Source organism: Periplaneta americana, chromosome 12 (assembly GCF_040183065.1).
Source record: "Periplaneta americana isolate PAMFEO1 chromosome 12, P.americana_PAMFEO1_priV1, whole genome shotgun sequence".
Taxonomy (NCBI): Eukaryota; Metazoa; Arthropoda; class Insecta; order Blattodea; family Blattidae; genus Periplaneta; species Periplaneta americana.
In genome coordinates this window covers 122,304,956-122,327,742 of record NC_091128.1, presented here as the reverse complement: position 1 = coordinate 122,327,742, position 22,787 = coordinate 122,304,956, and the positions used below count along the sequence as shown (strand labels likewise).

Below are 22,787 nucleotides of genomic sequence, written 5' to 3'. Positions count from 1 at the left end.
TCAGTCAAACGGCGAATGCAACGAACTATTACCATGACTGCTGATCTAATAGCCATAATAATAGAACGACATGTAAAAAAATTTGTATCTGTACAGATACAGTATGGCATAAAGAAAGATCCTACTTTATTAAATTCTATTTATTTTTTCAACAAAAGTGCCACAAGTTAAAATAGGGTAAGAACTACCCCTCTGAAGGAATGGCTGACAGCATATAATAAAAAGAAATCGTGATATATTAATCTTTAATGTTCAAAGTATTTTAATAAGCAGTAATTAATAGTAATTCAAAGTAAAAAAAAATTGTAATAAATTTTTACACAGAGAAAAATAAGAAATTTTCTATTTGCTCTCCCAAAAAATGAAGATTTTTTTTAGTTCTGCCTGTTTTCCCGAGTAGTCTACTATCGATATATTACCTATATATTATATATAAGGTAAAATTATATAGCAGGTACAATCAGTTGTCAGATAATTTCAAGAAGGGAAGAAAGGAATAACTATGTTCACAAAATGATTAAGAGATAAAACAGATCGGTTACCAAGGGAGATCTCTCAAATGATCAGAGTAGTTGGACGATAAAGAAAAAATTGAATATTTAGCAGTGTAAACAATCTACAGGCTGATCCGTTTGGGTATGGATAATATTAATTTATTATTATAAGGTCATTATGATAGTATGAGAAATTTCTTGCCGCTAATATTATACTTAAAACACGAGAGTTTCCATACGGCAAGAATGAAAATCAATCATGCATAATATGAAATGAAAATTGTAGATGATTTAAATAGCTACTACAAATCAATAGCGGGCACAAATGGCTATTTACAGATGAAGCGACTTTTCATGTCAGCGGGAGAGTAAAAAAACAAATTCGCATTATTTGGGCAAGGGAAAATCCACATGTCTCCTACGAGCTTGAAAGGTCAAGTTCAAAAGTTAAAGTATGGTGTGGAGTGAGCCGCAGTAAAACGTATGGCACATTCATCTTTGCAGAAAAGACAATAAGCTAGGGAGCTTACTTGGAAATATTGCAGTTGTTTCTATTGACATAACTCGAGGAAGACAACAATATGAACATTGTATTCCAGCAAGATGGTGCACCCCTCTCTGGGCATGGGAGGTCCATCATTTTTTGTACAGCTTTCATCGTACTGTATGTTGTGTCATCGTGATGGACTAATTGCTTGGCCCTCAAATTCCCCAGATCTAACTCCCAGTGACTTCTTCGTGTGGGGTTTTATTAAAGACACTGTGTATTCACAGAAACCAAGGAACATTGATGATCTAAGGGTGAAAATTACTCAAGTTTTCCAATAAATCACCTCTCTCATGTTACAACAGGCATGGATTGAATTGTATCACCGTTACGAGTTGTGCAGAGTGCGCAATGAGGGTCTTGTAGAGTTCTGAGAAATCTCCCATCTTTCAATGCTGTATACACAAAGTTTCAACAAATAAAGTTCAGTAGTAAATGTTTAACAGTGTTTTTATTTTATCCATACACAAACGGATCACCCTGTATTAGTATAAAACGCAATATGAATAAGAATTTCTACACTAATTACATCGATTCTGAAGTAGAAGAAAACTGCTATAGAAACATATCACAAAACTTCGTAATAAAATATTAGGGGCCTACTAAAAGATAAATAATGTATAGGCTATACACACTAAATTTAATCCAAGGAGGTCTGACTTATAAAGTGAGTACAGTGTAATGAAATACACTATAATCGAAGATAATGAACTCAGCTACGAAATCCTTCGTTTAATAGTTCGTCAGTCTGGATGTGCACACGTCTGGACTGAATTTATTTCTTAGGACTGAGCCGGCATTTGAGTAGTTTAACACTATTACATAATTCATAAAGTGAATGATAAACCTTTTTTTAGTAATTATAAACTGTTATCTAGTCTAGGCATTAATACACTGATGATAACAAGTTTATCTTTCCCAATACGTCGCACGTATAGCAGACGTACATACTGCTTAAGAGTCAATTTGTAAGCAAACAAATAAATAGTAAGAGTTGAAATAGAAACTATAGGCCTATATTAAATTTCATAAGTGGTTTCTTTTTTTTATCCTTCATATTATGTAGAATTAATTCTCAATTTTAGCTCAATGTAGCCATGCACATACAATATAGAACTGTTTCATCTTGTTTTCGTCTTCATTAAAACCGTCTCCTTAACAAATAGAGTAAAACAAATATAGCGTAATGACTTCTCATACCACACATTCAAAGTTAGTACAAAATAAAGAACAAAATATATTGCATGTGTAATTAAATCTCGATAAAATGCATTCTTCCTACCTTCCACAGGCAGCATCGGCACTTCGTATCCACATATTCTGAAACAAAGTAAAATCATAATATAAATAAGCCATCTGCGAAACATAAATAAGAATCAGAAAATACTTGGCAACATACAAACACTGACGTTCACAATTAAAATCAGCATCATAGTCATCGTTATTAACATAATCTTAATAATAATAATAATAATAATAATAATAATAATAATAATAATAATAATAATAATCACTATCATCATAATCATCATCATTTCTTGGATTATAAAATCCTCTTCTTTCAGCACCAATTAAAGCTACACTTAGTTTCTGTCTCCATTCGTCCTACATAAATTCTTTCACTTCATAGGCTATTTAGATAGGCTAATACTTTAACGATACAAAATAGGGTGAAATATGCTTGTTTCACTTGAAATAGCTCATCTATCATCAAAATTCGAACAATTCTTACGAATTGAGGAAATTTTCGTTTTATATATCATTTACATCTTCACTTCATGGTTTAGGCTATGCTTTGATGTTTGTTCCGTCTCTGTCGTTTGCAGTTTACTCTTATCCATCTCTTTAACATCCAGAATTAACGTTTACACGTTAGCACTGAAAATACCACGGTTTTATAGAACTTTAATTTTCTTTTCTTGTTTTATTTTCAAGTGTTCTATTTATTGTTCTATTTACGTATCCACTGAAATTCGTTTATTTTATTTTAAATATTACTATCTATTTCAAAGTTACGTTGTAATCCAAATAATTGATATGAGATACTTGTTTTATGTGCTTGTTGTCAACTATTATTTTCAAATGGATTGAAAATTTACCACTGTGAGTTATTATTTTTGTTTCATTAGTTGGATTTATCAAATTATGTTATTCTTCTAGTCTGTGAACGAAATACTGTTTTGGTTATACTGTAATATAATCAGTACATATTAATACATTTCCAAACTTTGCTTTGCTTATTATTACTTCTATCAGATATTCGTCTTACAATTGAAGGGTTCAGAGCCGTAGTGGGTCAAGCGCCATTTATTAAAAACAGAGAAAGCAAGGGTTAAAGCTAAGTGAATACCATAGTTTAATGAAGATTGACATATCATTTAGTTTGAATGTGTATACTTTATATTACTTGCTATATGTTTCCATTGAATTAGTTTATTTATTTATTTATTTATTTATTTATTTATTTATTTATTTATTTATTTATTTATTTATTTATTTATTTATTTATTTATTTATTTATTTATTTATTTATTTATTTATTTATTTATTTATTTATCTATTTATTTATCTATTTATTTATTTATTTATTTATTTATTTATTTTATTTTATTTAAATCCACCACCAACAGAGGCAGGCTTCCAATTACAGGTGGCTTACATAGATACATACACAAAATACATAAACAAAAAACAAAACAAACAACACAAATGAAAGAAAGAAAATACATAATGGTAATAGATGCTATAATATAATATTGCAGTTAATATAGTGCCAAATGTCAATATAATTATGCAAAATTATTTAAAAACTAGAGTAAAACATTACAATACACTTCTTCATAATTTAATATCTAAGGAAATATAATTCTTTTTAATATTGTATGAAATTTTTCAACTGTTAAACTGAAATCTAATTGAGAATCACAGTTTAAAGACAGAGAGTTGTATTACACATAACAAACAATGGAGAGTTGTTGAAGAAAACAGTTCTAGGAATGGGAATAACAAAAGGTTGCCTATGACGTAATTCTGCTTTTTTACATTGAACTGAAGGAATTTAAGAAAATCACAGTTATTCGATATACCGTTAACAGTCTTATAGAGTAAAATTTTACTATTTATTAATCGTCGAGATTTTAAAGTTTTATAATTGAATTCAAAAAGTAACTGATTTATATGAAATTTGCTTGTCATAAGACGACACGTGATGTTTTTTTTTTAATATAAATAACGTAAAAATCTTTTCTGTGTCCTTTCTATTTGCATCTGATGGGACTGGAACTGAGGTGACCATATTACAGACGCATACTCTAGCTTACTCCTAACTAGAGTTTTATATAGAGTATCAATAGTATTTATATTTTTTAATTCTTTTGTATTGCTGATTATAAATCCTAATTTTCTTTATGCATCAATGGCGCTTGGCCCACTATGGTTCTGAACCCTTCAATTACAGGATTCAAGATATCAAAAAAGCAATATAAAATCATAACCAAAACACAAAACATATGCCTAAACATCTTGCATAACAAGCAAACAAGAATATGTAGATGTACAGCAATATGGTTTGGGAGTTCGGAGGGTAAAAAGAAAATGGATGAGCGATCAAACAACAAAGTTGGTCGTTAATTACAACTACAGAAATAAAAATAACAGAAAACATTACTATATATAAAGCGATCACTAATAACTCCCAAATATTTCAATTTCATTATTGGCGCACGGAGCTGCAGGCCACAAACAGCAGCGCAGGCCATAAATCAGGCAATAAGTCAATATCTGTGTATGTGGTAAAGCGAACAACTCATTCCCAGCAATGCAGAGTACAAAAGGACCCAGTGTTTTAAAAATGAAGTTCATTTCGCGGGAAGAATTATTGTTGTTATGGGTTGGGAACTGTTATATCCATTTGTCGCTCAGACTTATTGGCCGGCATTATGAATGGCACGGATAAATCATCGGAGCTTCAGCGTTACCAGAGGAAAATAATGTATAGAGTTCCCATACCCCTTCCCGCCAATTTAAAATTACTTTTAGATAGAGCTTCATTCATTCATACGTTCGCTAATTCGGGTAGAATGAAAAGTTGCGTTAATAACTCTTTTTTTTTTCACGGTTTGAGCGATTCTCTCACAATTCCTTCAGTTGTAGAAAAATAATTCCGTAATAGTGAGAAGTTAATTTAATTATACGAAGTAAAGTAAAAAACAATAACTGTAAAACTGTTCTTGGACACGAAGTGTTTCGTAAGATCAATCAATTTTCAATTATGAAAATTTTGGTGACGACATCGTGATAATGATGACGACGACGAAGAGAAAGACAATATTTAATTCATGCAGCAATTATGACACAAGAATCTGTAGTCATATTAAAACCATTGTAATTGATTACATTTCCATTGTAATAAAATTTAGGTTTTCTTCTTTTACTTCTGCATCTTTTCATTCTTCTCACACTTAGCCATCTTACTTCACTATTCCATACTCATATTTTCACCTATATTTCGGTGATTTTCTTCTTCTTCTTTTCTACTTTCTTATGCTGTCTCTGCATTCTTGTGTCTCATTCCAGGGCCGGGTATTTATGGAGATCGCGAAAATCACGACATAATAGATATATAATAGATTATTACTGATCTTTACTAATTAAGAGATTCTGGTTAATAATATGCGGATAAAACAGTCGCGACAAATCGCAAAATAGAGTTCTAATAGGGAAATATGAACACATTCGAGAATTATTACTATTGCGTCGTTTTATAGGGAATTTCATAATCTGAGTTTTTTTCACTTGAATTTGTTATATATCCAAGTAGGCTACATTACATGGTATTCCAGGTATTCTGATTACATTAGTGAATTCAAAAGACGGAGAATTCAACATTTCACTAATAGTAATTTTAAAGTGTTAATTTGATGGCTCAAATTTTCTTTTTTCGTTTTTAATGAATGTGTGTTAAATAAAGTCTCAATCCAACAAATATTGTCTATTGGCTATACCTCACATTTACAAAATCCAACGAACCTTTGATGTTAATTATTTGGAAAATAATATCCATACTGAGTTAATACGTTGATTCCAAAGCAGTTGGATTTTTTCGAATTTTCTATTAATCTCCGCCAAGAGTAAAAATCAATCTTCAACAATCTACGCCGACACCAACATTAAAAAGCACAAATGTTAAAATTAATCTCCATAAATACCTCTCCCTGCTTATTACTTAGCTGTCTTCTTCCTTTTTTCCTCCTTTCATCTTTATTTATCCGCCCCTTTCTGTTTAACTTCGCTTTCTATTTTTTTTTTTCCTTTTTCATTAATTTTCGCAGATTTTCTTCTTATATTTCTTAGTAGCAGTGCATGTAGCACGTATGGGCGAATCTAGAAATGCATATAGAGATCGGAGGGAAAAAAAGACCTTTGGGGATACCGAAACGTAGATGGGAGGATAATATAAAAATTGATTTGAGGGAGGTGGAATATGATAGTAGAGACTGGATTAATCTTGCACAGGATAGGGACCGTTGGCGGGCTTATGTGACGACGACAATGAACCTCCGGGTTCCTTAAAAGCCGGTAAGTAAGTAAGCTGAAGACACCCGGCGTTGACCGGGTTTTCCTTTTTGCTTATATTTTGAATTAAATTGGTTGTTAAACTTTTCGGAAATGTTAGAAACTCAACTGTAAACAACCAAAACGAATTGTCTTACTAAGCTGATCTCGTCTATAAAAATGAATCTTTACATAGCGTCACATCGTTTGAGTCGTTAAAAACACATTTAGGTGCACAAAATCTATTTTATCTGCCTGAAATTATATTTTCATTGCTTAAAACTGAATTTGAGTGCCTATTTTGATAATTTGGAGCACAATTTAGGTGTTAACAGTTATTTTTCTCGAGGTCCGCAGAAAATCCTCGTTTTCTCTATTAAGAGCTTTCTTTGTCATTGCTCTCCTCTTTTTGATTTCCTGGAAGCAGCTCGTTACTACTAGAAACAAAATAAAAGATCTTTCTGCACTGTTTCTCTATAGCTCTATAGACTACTTACTACACTATTCCCATCGTTCTTAAGTAGTCTCAGCAGGTTTAAATTAAATTTAAATAAAGTATTTTCTTCAAGGTGTAAGGAGAAAATCCACAAACGATAAGGGAAAACGCGGAAATTCTACTTGAAAGAAGTAAAGAGATAGGGTTGGAAGTAAATCCCGAAAAGACTAAGTATATGGTTATGTCGCGTGATCAGAATATTGTACGAAATGGAACTATAAAAGTTGGAGATTTATCCTTCGAAGAGGTGGAAAAACTCAAATACCTGGGAGCAACAGTAACAAATATAAATGACACTCGGGAGGAAATTAAACGCAGAATAAATATGGGAAATGCCTGTTATTATTCGGTTGAGAAGCTTTTGTCATCTAGTCTGCTGTAAAAAAATCTGAAGGTTAGAATTTATAAAACAGTTATATTACCGGTTGTTCTGTATGGCTGTGAAACTTGGACTCTCACTTTGAGAGAGGAACAGAGATTGAGGGTTTTTGAGAATAAGGTTCTTAGGAAAATTTTGGGGGCTAAGAGGGATGAAGTTACAGGAGAATGGAGAAAGTTACACAATGCAGAGCTGCACGCATTGTATTCTTCACCTGACATAATTAGGGACATTAAATGCAGACGTTTGAGATGGGTAGGGCATGTAACACGTATCGGGGAATCCAGAAATGCATATAGAGTGTTTGTTGGGAGGCCAGAGGGGGAAAAGACCTTTGGGGAGGCCAAGACGTAGATGGGAGGATAATATTAAAATGTATTTGAGGGAGGTGGGATATGATGGTAGAGACTGGATTAATCTTGCTCAGGATAGGGACCAATGGCGGGCTTATGTGAGGGCGGCAATGAACCTCCGGGTTCCTTAAAAGCCAGTAAGTAAGTAAGTAAGTAAGTAAGTAAGTAAGTAAGTAAGTAAGTAAGTAAGTAAGTAAGTAAGTAAGTAAGTAAGTAAGTATTTTCTTCAAGGTTAGAATACATAGTACAAAGCTTTACTTTCTATATCCTGTAACGGAAAATCTTTACTATCCGTACTCCTGACATATATGTGATATTTAGCAGTCTATCTTCAGGAAGAAGCTGTAGCATCTCCCAAATCCAATTAAGACATCAGTACCGATTTAACAAAAGAGAAAGAAAGCTCCATATCAAATACTGTAGTGCAACATAGATTTTATTTTTTTAAGCTATAAGAAGCGCCTGAATTATAGGTTTAGATTACATGTACAACAAAAGGAGCAAAGAAGTTGCCTAGAAAGCTCGGGGTTTTATTTGTAATATATTCGTGTATTCTGTCCCATTTACTGCAAATAATGCCACATAAAGCTTTCTTCCTCTATTTTTCAGAATCAATGTTAGGCTACCTTGGCACCAGGTGACATGGCTTCTTTGCAATAAATTAAAATGTTTCTCATATGTATATATACATCGACCTTAATCCGACGAACAAATACAGAACTCTATATTACAGTTACCATTCAGAAGATTATAATTTAAATTCAGTGCAACAAAAAAAAATTTGTGATGCGACAACCCATGAAGGACCAAGGTCGATCAGCATGTATAATTACATAGCGAATAGAAGTGAATAGTAACATTGCGAGAATACTTTTTTATCTTATTGTTTTGTATCTCATATTGCGGAAGACATAACAAATCTTCCATTTTTATTTACTCCCCTCTATTACATGGGGCTCATCAAGCAACGTCATAACTTTCTTGAAAGTATCCAGTTATAAGATGCAGATAACACTAGTTTCGTATTAGATAACGTTCGCCGCTTATTCACTTGCAAGTAAATAAAGAGACACTCGACAGATTGCAGCACGCGTACGCTTTGGCATTACAGCATCTAGCATAGACTTCTTGAACTTCGTGTGTTACGATAAACATGTTAGAATTTCTCATCAATTTAATACTGAAACTTATCAGGAAAAAAAAAAAAAAAAAGGAATTGTCTGTGTCACTGACTAAGAAGAAATTGACACTGAATGATGCATTGGAAGGAATGGTGAATGGGAGAAAAGTTATGGGCAGAAGAATATGTGAGATGAGAGACAACATTAAGACATATGGATCGTATGTGGAGACTAAGAGGAAAGCGGAAAATATGGAAGATTGGAGAGGAGCCATCGGCGTAGCTCAGTCGGCTGAGACGCTTGCCTGCCGATCCGGAATTGCGCTCAGACGTGGGTTCGATTCGGAGCTTGTGCTGATTACCCGGTTCCGAGGTTTTCCCACAACCGTAAGGCAAATATCAGGTAATCTATGACGAATTCTCTGCCTCATCTCGCCAAATACCATCTCGCTATCACCAATCCTGAGCAGTTGATACAGTGTAGTTAAAAAACCAACTAAAAATAGATTGAAGAATCCTGGGATTGCAGTGAAAAACCTGCCCCTGGACAGAAAATTATGAATGACTGTACCTCGAACAAAGACATATTCACGTCAAAAGCGTGATTGTTATCACCAAAGTTAGAATTTTAGGGACAATTTCCTAAGAAAAAGGAGGGGAAAAGGTGTCAATACAGAAAGGGGAAAAAAAATGTTGTTTCACTCAACTATTTTGGCAAATGCTCTTTTTTTTTCATTTTATCCAATTGATATGAATTAATTCGAAACTATCGTACGTATACATATAATATAGTTTTATTAACATTTCAGATCTACCTCAGCCTGCAGTGTTCTTGATGTTTCAAGAAGATGTTAAAGTAGGCTATATTTAGTTTTATATTTATATTTTTTTTATCCTGCAGATTTGGAATCATAATTTCAAAAAATGAAACAAAAGTAGTGGCATTGCGAGGACTAGAACCCATAAGGGCTAAAATTGTAATTAATGGAACAATTATTGCTCAGATAAGTGAATTTAAGTATCTTGAGTACCACATTAGTAAAGTAAAGTAAATCCATAGCGCTACAGCCCATGAAGGGCCAAGACCGACCAGCCGGCTGCTGGCCTCACGTCCACATGCCGAAGCAGAGGTGGACGATCATCCAAACAGAATGGAGGTATCATGTGGTTAGCTTGATGATCCTCCCAGCCGTGTTAACAGGTTTGCGAAACCGGATTTTCGCTACCTATCGTAGCTTCCCAAGTACATCAGGATGCTGGGTGGGCACCGGTCCCATACACTGACCAAAAGTTCATGAGAAAATTTCTTCTCCCATGAGGACTCGAACCAGCGCGCATTCCGTAACGCGAGTCCTAGGCAGCATGCCTTAGACCTCGACGCCACGGCGCGGAACCTTACACATTACATTCACGAAATCGCGGGATGTAGAGAAGAAACTGAACAGATTCAGATAGTTTTGCGGAACAATCCAGTGAACATCGAAAAATAATGTACGGAGAGATACTTTAATCAAACTATATAAGTCATTGCATTACCTTTGTTACTATATGGATATGAAAACTGCAAGTTAACATCAGACCAATTACAAAAACTGAGTCATCGGAAATGAGATTTCTTTGATTTGTAGCTGGATAATTACTGTGGGACCATAAGGAAAATGTTGCTAAGACAAGAATTGAAACTAGAATCAATTACATCTATCATAAAAGATACAGAATAAATTGGAGGCACCATGTACAATTTGTGCCAAATAATAGATTAACGAAAACTGTTCTCCGTTACAACCCTACAGGAAGAAGGAAAATGGGTAGCCCTCTGAAAAGGTAGCATGAACAATTCTGAGACGGATCAGGACAACAGGTCTAATCTTTGCTGTCGATGATGATGATGATGATGATGATGATGATGATGATGATTAGAGATGAACAGTGAGCCACTGGCGTAGCTCAGTCGGTTAAGGCTCTTGCCTGCCGGTCTGAAGTTGCGTTCGGGCACGGGTTCGACCCCCGCTTGGGCTGATTACCTGGTTGGGTTTTTTCCGAGGTTTTCCCCCACCGTAATGTGAATACAAGGTAATCTATAGCGAATCCTAGGCCTCATCTCGCCAAATATCATCTCGCTATCACCAATCTCATCGACGCTAAATAACCTAGTAGTTGATACAGCGTCGTTAAATAACCATCTAAAATAAAAAAATAAATAAAAATGAACAGCGATCGAGAAAGCAAGACTAACAGCGCCCGCAAAGCCGAAAACCCGCACGACAATGTTGTATTACGTCGCGTCCTTGACGTAAAGACTGATTGTGACTGTTCCGAGACTCGAGTTTGATCAGTCCCGAAGTCAAGCAGCCTTGAATCCCTGCAGTTGTTTATACCTGACTGAACTTTTATCTACTTTGGCAACTGTTATACATGTATAAACAATCAAGTAGCCTATTTGAAACATCATCTCTACCTTTCAGAGTATAATAATTCGTTCCCCAGTTTTTATTTAATTACTAGGCCCTTATTAAAATGCTAGGAACTTTCTTTTCATATGTTTAAGATCAAGTGTGCAATCTCAAGTAAAAAGATATTAATGTTATGCTTTATGTTTCTTAGAAATGCAAATTTATTTGAGAATTGTTTTTTTTCTATTTACATAACCATAGGTAATACCATATAATAGAACCAGAACATTTTGATAACTAACATTCTGTTCTGTTTTGTATTTTTGTCTCATTTAAACATTTATAATTTTATTTATTTCAATGATGTATGTCATTCAAAGTTACGAAATATTTCCACGCCGTCCAAATACTATTTCGAGAATGATGAGCGAAATTCAAGCGTACGAGAATGACGAGACGAGACTCGAAAGACAAATGCAACGAACACAGCGAGCGAGAGCGGCAGTTAGTTTTGTTCATCTCTAATGACGATGACGATGATGATTTGGAATCATGAAGTGTTGAAATATTTTTGTTGCTCTGTTATTCATTCGTCTGTCACTATTTTTACTTTTACTGGTTCTTTTCATTTAAATTCTAGTACTTGTCAATAAATAGCGAATGCTAGAGTGAATAATACTAACCACAACGTTCAAAAACACTTAATGATTTACTCTATCGAAAGTGTTATATACCTAGTTCATGGGTATATAATGTAATCAACAACTTGTGAATAAATACCTAGAGTGGTATTTAAAAATCGTTCTTTTCCAACATTTTAAATACGTGTTTGTAGGTGAATTATGTACCGATCGTGTCATGAAAGCACTTGGCTTTAACAGCCTTTGTTGTCAAATCACTTCATAAACAACGACGAAACTCTCAAACGCATTCTATCCCAATTACATACTGCACAACAAATTGCTGTGTTCTGGAGAGATCGCGGTAGTCAAACAGGCTTTCATACAATGCCATAGTGTGATACTAACAGTTGTTAAAAAAACTACTCTGAATTTTTATGAGGATCTCAACGAGAATGGCCGCAATTGCTGGGCGTAATAGTTAGAGCGAGATCGAATGGGCTCCGCCGTGACCTCCGCCTAATCAGACATGTGTGGGTAATCAATAGTCTATACTGTTCATAAATAAAACGATAAAGCGCTATTTTTGGAGCCGGTGACCTGTCAAGCTATGTCCATGAGGGCATGAGAGGGCGTGGCAGGTTAGAAAAGGGGGGAGGGAAGAGGGTGAGTCGAGTTGCTATGGCAACAGTGACACACCAAGGGCGTGGTTCCTGCCAATCACCTGACCACAGGTCTATAAATGTCTTTGCAATCGGAAACAATTTCCACCCGGAGGCTACAGCGAAACTGCACACAACACAGGACTATCGACCCACCGTTTCGAATCGATTAGACCGTGAGGTAATCAGCGTAAATTGTAGGCAAATCATTTCCAGTGGATGCTTACTCGATAAATTTCCAAAAGCGTATAAAACATCCTGCAAGGGAGAGTTATGAACTTTTTTTGTAAACATCTACTGATGTTCTAAAAATGGTTTTAATATTTTACACGCTGTTAACAAAGGAAATAAGATTTCTTAGATCCTTCAAGCATAAACTAAAACGAATAAAATTAGAAATGAGGCAACAACAAATAAAAGAAAGCATACTGAATAAAAAGTAGATGCACAAATTAATTGTTTCTCGATTTATGTGGCAGCACTTTCAGCTTACATTCCAATAGTTTATAAAACAGCCATCAAGAGTAAGTAAAGAAACCAAGTTTCTACCAGTTTTACTACAGTGCTCTAGAATACGCGCTTTGACACCTTGAAATCAGTTAAACGGAGACTTCATAAACGCGTCTACTAACATCCTTGGCAGATTACTGGTTAAAGGATCATGCGAGAAACAAAGAATAGGCAACATCTGAATATCACTTCCATTTCAAAGCACGTAGCTTTATGGTCTAATGTATGTTTCAATAATAATAATAATAATAATAATAATAATAATAATAATAATAATAATAATTCTGCTGTCAAAAAATCTGAAAGTTAGAATTTATAAAACAGTTAGCCTATTAAGGGTGCTTGAGAGTAAGGTTCTTAGGAAAATATTTGGGGCTAAGAGGGATGAAATTACAGGAGAATGGAGAAAGTTATACAACGCAAAACTGCACGCATTGTATTCTTCACCTGACATAATTAGGAACATTAAATTCAGACGTTTGAGATGGATAGAGCATGTAGCACGTAGGCTATGGGCGAAACTAGAAATGCATATAGTGTTAGTTTGGAGACCGGAGGGAAAAAGACTTTTGGGGAGGCCGAGACGTAGATGGGAGGATAATATTAAAATGGATTTAAGGGAGGTGGGATATGATGATAGAGAGTGGATTAATCTTGCACAGGTTGGGGACCGATGGCGGGATTAGGCCTATATGAAAGCGGCAATGAACATGCGGGTTCCTTAAAAGCCATTCTGTAAATAAGTTAAGTAAGTAAGTAAGTAATAATAACAATAATAATAATAATAACGATAATGATGATGATAATAATAATAATAATAATAATAATAATAATAATAATAATACACAAGAATTAGACCAGCAAATGACCAGAATTGATATTATCAACAAAATAGCACATAAAAGTAAGAAATAAGACAGTGTAATCCTTTTGAAATGACAAAATAAAAACGCTGTAACGTAGGAACTGTTGCTATTTATTATCAGTAATCTGTATACACAATCTACAAGCATGTGAGTTTTGTCCATATTACTTACAACACAATTCTGATCGTGAGGCTTATTTCTTCCATGTGTAATATATGATGTAATATCTCAGAGGTAGTGTTTCCAAAAGCTGAGACAATGTCTGCTTTGAAATCACCAATATTCCTGGGTCGCTGTGCATAGATATTATTCTTCCCAAAACCCCAAACAAATAAATCGGGTGGAGTCAGGTCTGGAGAATTTGGACGCTATGTAATTGGCCCCTACGAATCGTATTACGGTTTGCAAAATTGTAAAGTGTAACATCAGTTCAACGTCGTTTTAACCATGAGAATGATGTTCGGAGAGCTCCGAATTACAAGTCGATAAGGTTGAAGAAAGTGACCTGTTAACATTCCACATAGGCCTACTAATGGCCATAGGCGTGTTCTTGAAACTGAAGCTTCTGTTAGCGTTGATATGACGCAAGTCCCAAGAAGAGTCTTAGACACCTGTCCGCAGAAATAGTTATGTCACACACAACTTGTCAACGATACCTGAAACTTTAGCTCTTCAGAATATGGATATAAATAAAAGACAGTCAAATCACAGTAAACAAAAGAAGCGTTTTACCCGTATTCCATGGATATGAACAATGGACAATCAAATTAGAGTAAACAAAAGAAGCGTTTTACCCGTATTCCATGGATATAAACAAAGGACAGTCAAATCAAAGTAAACAAAAGAAGCGTTTTACCCGTATTCCATGGATATAAACAAAGGACAGTCAAATCAAAGTAAACAAAAGAAGCGTTTTACCCGTATTCCATGGATATAAACAAAGGACAGTCAAATCAAAGTAAACAAAAGAAGCGTTTTACCCGTATTCCATGGATATAAACAAAGGACAGTCAAATCACAGTAAACAAAAGAAGCGTTGTACCCGTATTCTATGGATATAAACAAAGAACAGTCAAATCAAAGTAAACAAAAGAAGTGTTTTACTCGTATTATTCGTTAGATCTACACTTTTCTGTTTTCTCGATTTGACACCACTAAATTTGTACAGAAGTATCAAGTATGGGTACTTCTTGAAAAGATCTTAATGAGCATTATTCAAAAATAAAAATTTATATTGGGTGTTCTATTTAAAATAAGAGATTAGTAGTTACTTCTGCCTAAACCGGAAGTAGAAAAAACTCCGTAATACCATTATAGAGTTCTTAGTATATGGTTATCCCCACACACCAAGTTTCATATCACTGAACCACATGCTTCAAAAGCTATTTAGGTGGTGCGGGACTTTTAACTATCCCTATATATATATATATATATATATATATATATATATATATATATATATAATATAGTGGAGTAACGCTAGCGCGTCTGGCCGCGAAACCAGCTGGCCCGGGTTCGATTCTCGGTCGGGGCAAGTTACCTGGTTGAGGTTTTTTCCGGGGTTTTCCCTCAACCCAATATCAGCAAATGCTGAGTAACTTTAGGTGCTGGACCCCGGACTCATTTCACCGGTATTATCACCTTCATTTCATTCAGACGCTAAATAACCTAAGCTGTTGATAAAGCGTCGTAAAATAAACCTACTAAAATAAAAAATATTATATATATATATATATATATATATATATATATATAATTGAAAAGCAATTGAACAACTACGCACATCCTGAGATTTGAAGATCATCCGCTTCCAAACATAGCTTTCAATTAAAAATTAAAAAACGCTATAGTACAGTCTGTGTCTCCTAGGAATAGATTTAAAAAATCCTTCAGGAAAGAACTGCCTGCATTGTCTAAATAAGTAAGTTAAAAGAAGGAAGGAAACAGAATTCAAGGATATTCACGTTTCTTTCATTATCATCCTAATAAAACAAGTAGGCCTAACTTAAGTTAACTAAACAAAACAAAATAATATCGTCCTTTCAATCAAGTTACCTCATTACATGTTAGGAAAAGTACGTCCAATGAAAACGTAAATTACATCATTTCCCGTTTGTTGGCGTTTCCTCGACATGTTGCCACATTGTAACGCGGTCATTAAATTTAGATATGCGCAATTTCCCAAGTTACGACGAATGAAATTGACTTCATTATAGTCCGTTGCTATTCCAACGTACAATTGTGCTAGAGTTTTGCAAAGTGGTTTTGAATACAACTGAAATTCGAACTATTTTCGATACACTTGTTGCATTCTATAGTTCATGACGTGTTTAGCATACTTACGAGTACGTGCTCGGGAACTGAGGAGTAGTTAGGAATGTCACACTTTCTACCCTTTAGTAACAAGCGACTTGTTAATATAATTAATTCATTGTTTTATGGTACGTACCAAAATAAAAGCTTAAGGCCACAAGCTTAAGTCTACGTCAAATTAAAATATTCTGATATTACATTTTTGTTAATAATTTTTCATGAATATTTTATGAATAGTGTAAATTCTGAGAAGCACTGGTATGTGACATTTATATTTCGAGTTATAATTTTCTTAGTACTGTATAGCCTAATATTTTTCTTATTTAAACAATTATACATTTTTAGTTATCAGTAATGAGTGGAGTAATAATTTCGTTCGTATTATGACAGATATAGTATCACACTGACTTACTTACTTAATTATTTACTTACTCACTCACTCACTCACTCACTCACTCACTCACTCACTCACTCACTCACTCACTCACTCACTCACTCACTTATACCTGGTAAGGTTTGTCTTGTCTCAGTAGCAATAAAACCAAGTCCCTTCAAATGAGGGTGGAGATTATAGGAGGGTTGTAAATTTTCAGGATTCCTTTTAAAACTTGTTATTGTACAGACTACCGGAACCCAATTTCTTGAAAGACAAGCTCAGTGACGGAACTACACAGTACGAAGAGAGATATTTTGTTATTTTATTTTGTGCTACAGAATATATCAACTAGTCCCTTCCGCCACTGGATGGATGGACGGCATTGCTCCACTCCCCCATCGCCATAACAATACAGGCGAGGTAAGACATATCTCCTTTCTCTCTCTTTTCACAGTGAGACAAGATACATCACACACACTTTACTTACTTACTGGCTTTTAAGGAACCCGCCATTGGTCCCTATCCTGAGCAAGACCAATCCAGTCTCTAACATCATATTCTAAGTCCCTCAAATCCATTTTAATATTATCTTCCCATCTACGTCTCTGCCTCCCCAAATGTCTTTTTCCCTCCGGCCTCCCAACTAACACTCTATATGCACACTGACACAAGATAATAATCTTAATTTCTTTCTGTGTTTTAATTTTTAGTACTTTTGCAAAATTAAAAATTGAGACAGTGATAGGCTAATGATACGTATTTAGACATCAATATTTTCGGTGCTGATTGAATCCGCGTAACAAATATGCACCAATCCATAGATAATGTAATTCAATGAGCATTCTGCAGAGAGATACATTGGTATTCCTTTAACCTTGACAGAGTTAATAAAGGAGTGGTCTGAACAGTTTACTAGTTAATCTTACAGGAGTAAAAATAGATCTCAGTATCGTTCTGGAAATTTTCTTATAGACTTAAAGAATATTGTATTGCCGAATCGAATATAGGATAAATTAGGTTAACTCTTTCAGATATGTAGGAGTCTCGTTTTCCTACAAAAGCTTAATGGAACTGTTTCATCTATGTGAGTTCAAAGCTTATAGTCTATTGGTAGCACTGCCCTTTTACTTTCTAGCCACATCTAACTCACTTCGCCCGCGATATAGATTAACAATTTTCGTTCTAGTTTCACATTATCAAATTCCTTACAACAACGATTTATTAGAAATTAGGGCCTATATTCAATAATCACGTCACATACGTTTTTCATGCCAAGGCTAGGCCTACACTAAATATTAACAAATAGATTAATTTCTTCATTACTGCAATTTATCATCTATTAGGCCTATTATTATTATTATTATTATTATTATTATTATTATTATTATTATTATTATTATTATTATTCATAGTTTTCTGCCCAAGGGCAAGTCCTTCACTGCAAACAAAGCATTCTCCAATCTTTCCTATTTTCTGCCTTCCTCTCTGTCTCCGCATATAATTCATATACCGTATCTTAATGTCGTCTATCATCTGGTATCTTCTTCTGCCCCGAACTTTTCTTTCATTCACCATTCCTTCTAATACATCCTTCAGTAGGTAGTTTCTTCTCGGCCAGTAACACAACCAATTCCTTTCTCTCTTTCTGATCAGTTTCAACATCATTCTTTTTTCACCCACTCTTTCCAACACAGTTTCATTTCTTATTCTGTCTGTCCATTTCACACGTTTCATTCTTCTCCAATCCACGTTTCAAATGCTTCTATTCACTCCTCTTCACTTTGTCGTAATGGCCAAGTTTCTGACCCATACACTGCCATACTCCACACAAAGCACTTCACTAGTCTCTTTCTCCAGCGGTCCGCAAAAGATGCTCCCTTTTCTATTGGACCTAAAAGCTTTATTTTGTGATTGCTATTATTATTATTATTATTATTATTATTATTATTATTATTATTATTATTATTATTATTAATAGTAATAGTAGTATGATAGTAGTAGTACTTACTTACTTACTTACTTACTGGCTTTAAAGGAACCCGGAGGTTCATTGCCGCCCTCACATAAGCCCGCCATCGGGCCCTAACCTGAGCAAGATTAATCCATTCTCTATCATCACATCCCACTCCCTCAAATCCATTTTAATATTATCTTCCCATCTACGTCTCGGCCTCCCTAAAGGTCTTTTTCTCTCCGGCCTCTCAACTAACACTCTATATGCATTTCTGGATTCGTCCATACGTGCTGCATGCCCTGCCCATCTCAAACGTCTGGATTTTATGATCCTAATTACATCAGGTGAAGAATACAATCCGTGCAGTTCTGTGTTGTGTAACTTTCTCCATTCTCCTGTAACTTCATCCCTCTTAGCCCCAAATATTTTCCTACGAACCTTATTCTCAAACACCCTTAACCTATGTTCCTCTCTCAAAGTGAGAGTCCAAGTTTCACAACCATAAAGAACAACCGGTAATATAACTGTTTTATAAATTTTAACTTTCAGATTTTTTGACAGCAGACTGGATGATAAAAGCTTCTCAACCGAATAATAACAGACATTTTCCATATTTATTCTGTGTTGAATTTCCTCCCGAACATCATTTATATTTGTTACTGTTGCTCCAAGATATTTGAACTTCTCCACCTCTTCGAAAGATAAATTTCCAATTTGTATATTTCCATTTAGTACAATATTCTGGTCACGAGACATAATCATATACTTTGTCTTTTCAGGATTTACTTCCAAACCTATCTCTTTACTTGCTTCTAGTAAAATTCCCGTTTTTTCCCTAATCGTTTGTGGATTTTCTCCTAACATATTCACGTCATCCGCATAGACAAGCAGCTGATGTAACCCGTTCAATTCCAAACCCTCTCTGTTATCCTGGACTTTCCTAATGGCATACTCTAGAGCAAAGTTAAAAAGTAAAGGTGACAGTGCATCTCCTTGCTTTAGCCCACAGTGAATTGGAAACGCATCTGACAGAATGATAGTATTATTATTATTATTATTATTATTATTATTATTATTATTATTATTATTATTATTATTATTATTATTATTATTATTATTATTTTGTTTTAACTGATTTCAAAGGCTTATTTAAAAGATTGCAAAGAGAAATACTGTATCATTGGACATTAAAATGGTCGGATGGAGCATGTTAGTGACGTTTTGTTGGTTCAAATAAATATAGTTAATTATGATGGTAACGATAATTATTATGAATATGGTAAGGATCGCTGATGGTGGTATGTGAATGACTGTAATACCGGCAATGGGGAATCGAAATGGGACATGCATAAAAGAAAATTTAAGGCTAAATCTGGATTATAACAATTTTGCAGTATGGAAAATCTATTAACTTACAGTACATTCCTCCTGTAAATAGGCATACGAACAACCACCTTCAAAAAATGATCCATATCTATTGAAGGACTTCCTTTGTATATTTTCTACAAGTTTAATAACTGGTCTTAAAGTTTTATGAAGTGTATCTCTATTATATTAAGTTTATGAAAGTATGAAAACAACTATAAAAGCTATTTCAGCAGTAGAAAGCCCGTTTCTTCAAGACAAGGATGGAGTTGCTAAGGCCACAGTGCAATTGTAGTTTTGTGAAGAGATTTACGATGTGGAAGACGAACAAGGGATTCACATGGCAGAGACATGAGGTCAGGATAAATTCAGACAGACAGCGGGGCACCTAGTTGCAGCCTGCGCCATATCCATTTCACCCTTGACAATGTGTCATCTATTTCGTGAGAGCAAAAGACAGATAACCTCCACCCTCTTCCCTTCGCCATTCAGATTTCCTGAAGAAACCCACCCCACCCAAAAAGAAATAACCTCTGCAGGTAACCTTCCTCCTTCCATCATTCCAGAGTCACTTTCAGTATGAGCAAGGAACCCCCTATCCATTTTTTGACACGCACTTCCGTCGTAAAGCCAGGTGGAAAGGTTTCCACACCCTCGCAACTCTGAAAAATGTGAATGAAAAAAAAAAGTATTGTGGAAGCGAAGAGAAAAATATCTTTTGCTCGTTTCTTTGGCTTCTCTATGTACCATAGTAACGCTTTCTTAGAAGGATGAATGAAATGTTGAATGAACTAGAGTAAAGTGTGAGAAGGGGGAAAGGAAACCCCGACACCTTAAGAAAGACCGCGCGTTAGACGACAATGACTGAGGTGCAAACGTCGTGTGTGGGGTAGGAGGAGGACTGACTCCCCCCCCGAACCACCTGCTCGCATTCCTAAGAGAACAGCTGGAGACAACAAGAGTTTTCGCATTTCCACAACTGTGCCAGATTGTTCAATTCCTGTTACCGTAACCAACTACCCACATCCACTGCCCACTTTCTGAACTTATATGTCGTCGTTTTAGACAATAGATTAATGAAGTTTACTTAGTGGTTGTGACAAAGACCAGAAATATGAACACATATGACATGAACTATTAACAACCATAGTCATAACTAGGGAACGGATTTTTAGTTTCGTACCTATTTCATTTGCTACGTCCTAGACATATGTTATTCAGATATCTCTGCGTTTCATGTACATAGAATCACCCTATTAAAATTCAATAGGACCTAAAACGCCTAACTGAATCATAAACTCTTAAAAATAACTTACCTAAAAGCTATGTTTGTGTCTGAAAAGCGTCTTTTTAATATTTTGTGTATATTTCAAATAAAAATATCGGTACTAAAATGCTGAAAAGTCCAAAAAAAATCTACAAAAATGCTAATTAATGTGAAAATAAATTCTCTTACAGACAAACACTAGTCTGGCAAGTTGGTTCCATATTGGTCTTAGAATGGGAGGGAAGGAGATTTCATATAATTTCCTGAAACCGAAGTTCCTTTGGAAAAATCCATCTAGCGTAAAAGAGGTGATAGGTTCAGGTTAGACGAGAGCTTACAAATTAGTTTTCGCGTCAAAGCACCCCGTTATGCGAAATGAACTGACGAATCAGCAATCAGTCTCTTTCACTGATGGAATTTGAGTCTTCAGTTCAGTAGCACTCATTGTCAGCATCAGTTCTTTGTATATAAATTTCACCTAAAATGGAATATTTACTAAAATTAAAGTGATTAATTGTTAATTTTATTAAACTTCCAAAAATCTTCAATTCAATTTTATTAAATTCTAAATTTCTCTTTCTTTAACACCTACAAATCCGTTACCTATTCAAAACCATCAAATTAGTTAGGCCTCTATTAACTTAAATATTCAATTTCATAAAGTAGCATCACATTTTTATATATATATATATATATATATATATATATATATATACATACATACATACATACATACATACACACGCACATGCCGTTGAGAGTATAGGAATTTTTTGCGAAGAATCACAGGATATAGCAACACGATTGGCTCGTGAAAGAAACAAAGCAATTTAGCCGAAATTAAAAATAGTCTACAGGTTACAAAATTCAAAAGTAGTCCCACAAAAAGAACTGACTCCAACACGTTTCAAGAATGGATAGAAGATCTAAAAAAAACTACCTCTTTTCCTAATAAATATAAACCACAAGGATTCCGAATACTTGAGAGATCGCTGAGACGTTTTATAGATAAGGTCGGAATAGGTCTATTTAAGCCTCTTCATGATGAATGAAGAAGGCGTTGAAATATGTATCCTATATTTACGACATATAGAGTGGTGTTACTTACGGAATGCATGTTCCTTCTTAGCCTCTTCTCTGACTGCTTTTATAAATAAGTTATATATTCCTAAGCAAAGTGTCTAGGTCTATAATTATTAGGGAGAGGAATATTCACTTTCTTAAGGCCCAATTGTATAAAACTCCCTGACTAAAGATCAACTTTGATCGAAGATCGGAAAGTGAACCGAGTTCAGACACTTCTTCTATTGTATAAAACTTTTCTGCGATCAATTTACTTTGGTTCAAATGCAATCTAAGTTCACGTGAAAAGGATTTGGCAAAATCGCATAAACACGTGAAGTATGTGATGCGCGGACCATGTTGTACAGGTTTGTTCAGTGTTGCCAAATTAGCGACTTTAACTCTTTTTCAACGACAATTTCCCTTAACTTTTATATTGCTTAAGTAGGGATTTAGC

General features: G+C 34.7%; 1 protein-coding gene across 6 annotated transcripts in view; it reads right to left on the bottom strand.

The window, feature by feature from the left end:
• Window positions 1-22,787, bottom strand: part of LOC138710867 (uncharacterized) — a 2,470,114-nt gene that overhangs the window by 1,827,644 nt on the left and 619,683 nt on the right. For all 6 annotated transcript variants that reach the window (XM_069842040.1, XM_069842041.1, XM_069842042.1 and 3 more), the window contains one exon: window positions 2,324-2,361. In XM_069842040.1, coding sequence (XP_069698141.1) covers window positions 2,324-2,358 — 35 coding nt within the window. In that variant the 5' untranslated portion in view covers window positions 2,359-2,361. The remainder of the gene's footprint in view (window positions 1-2,323; window positions 2,362-22,787) is intronic.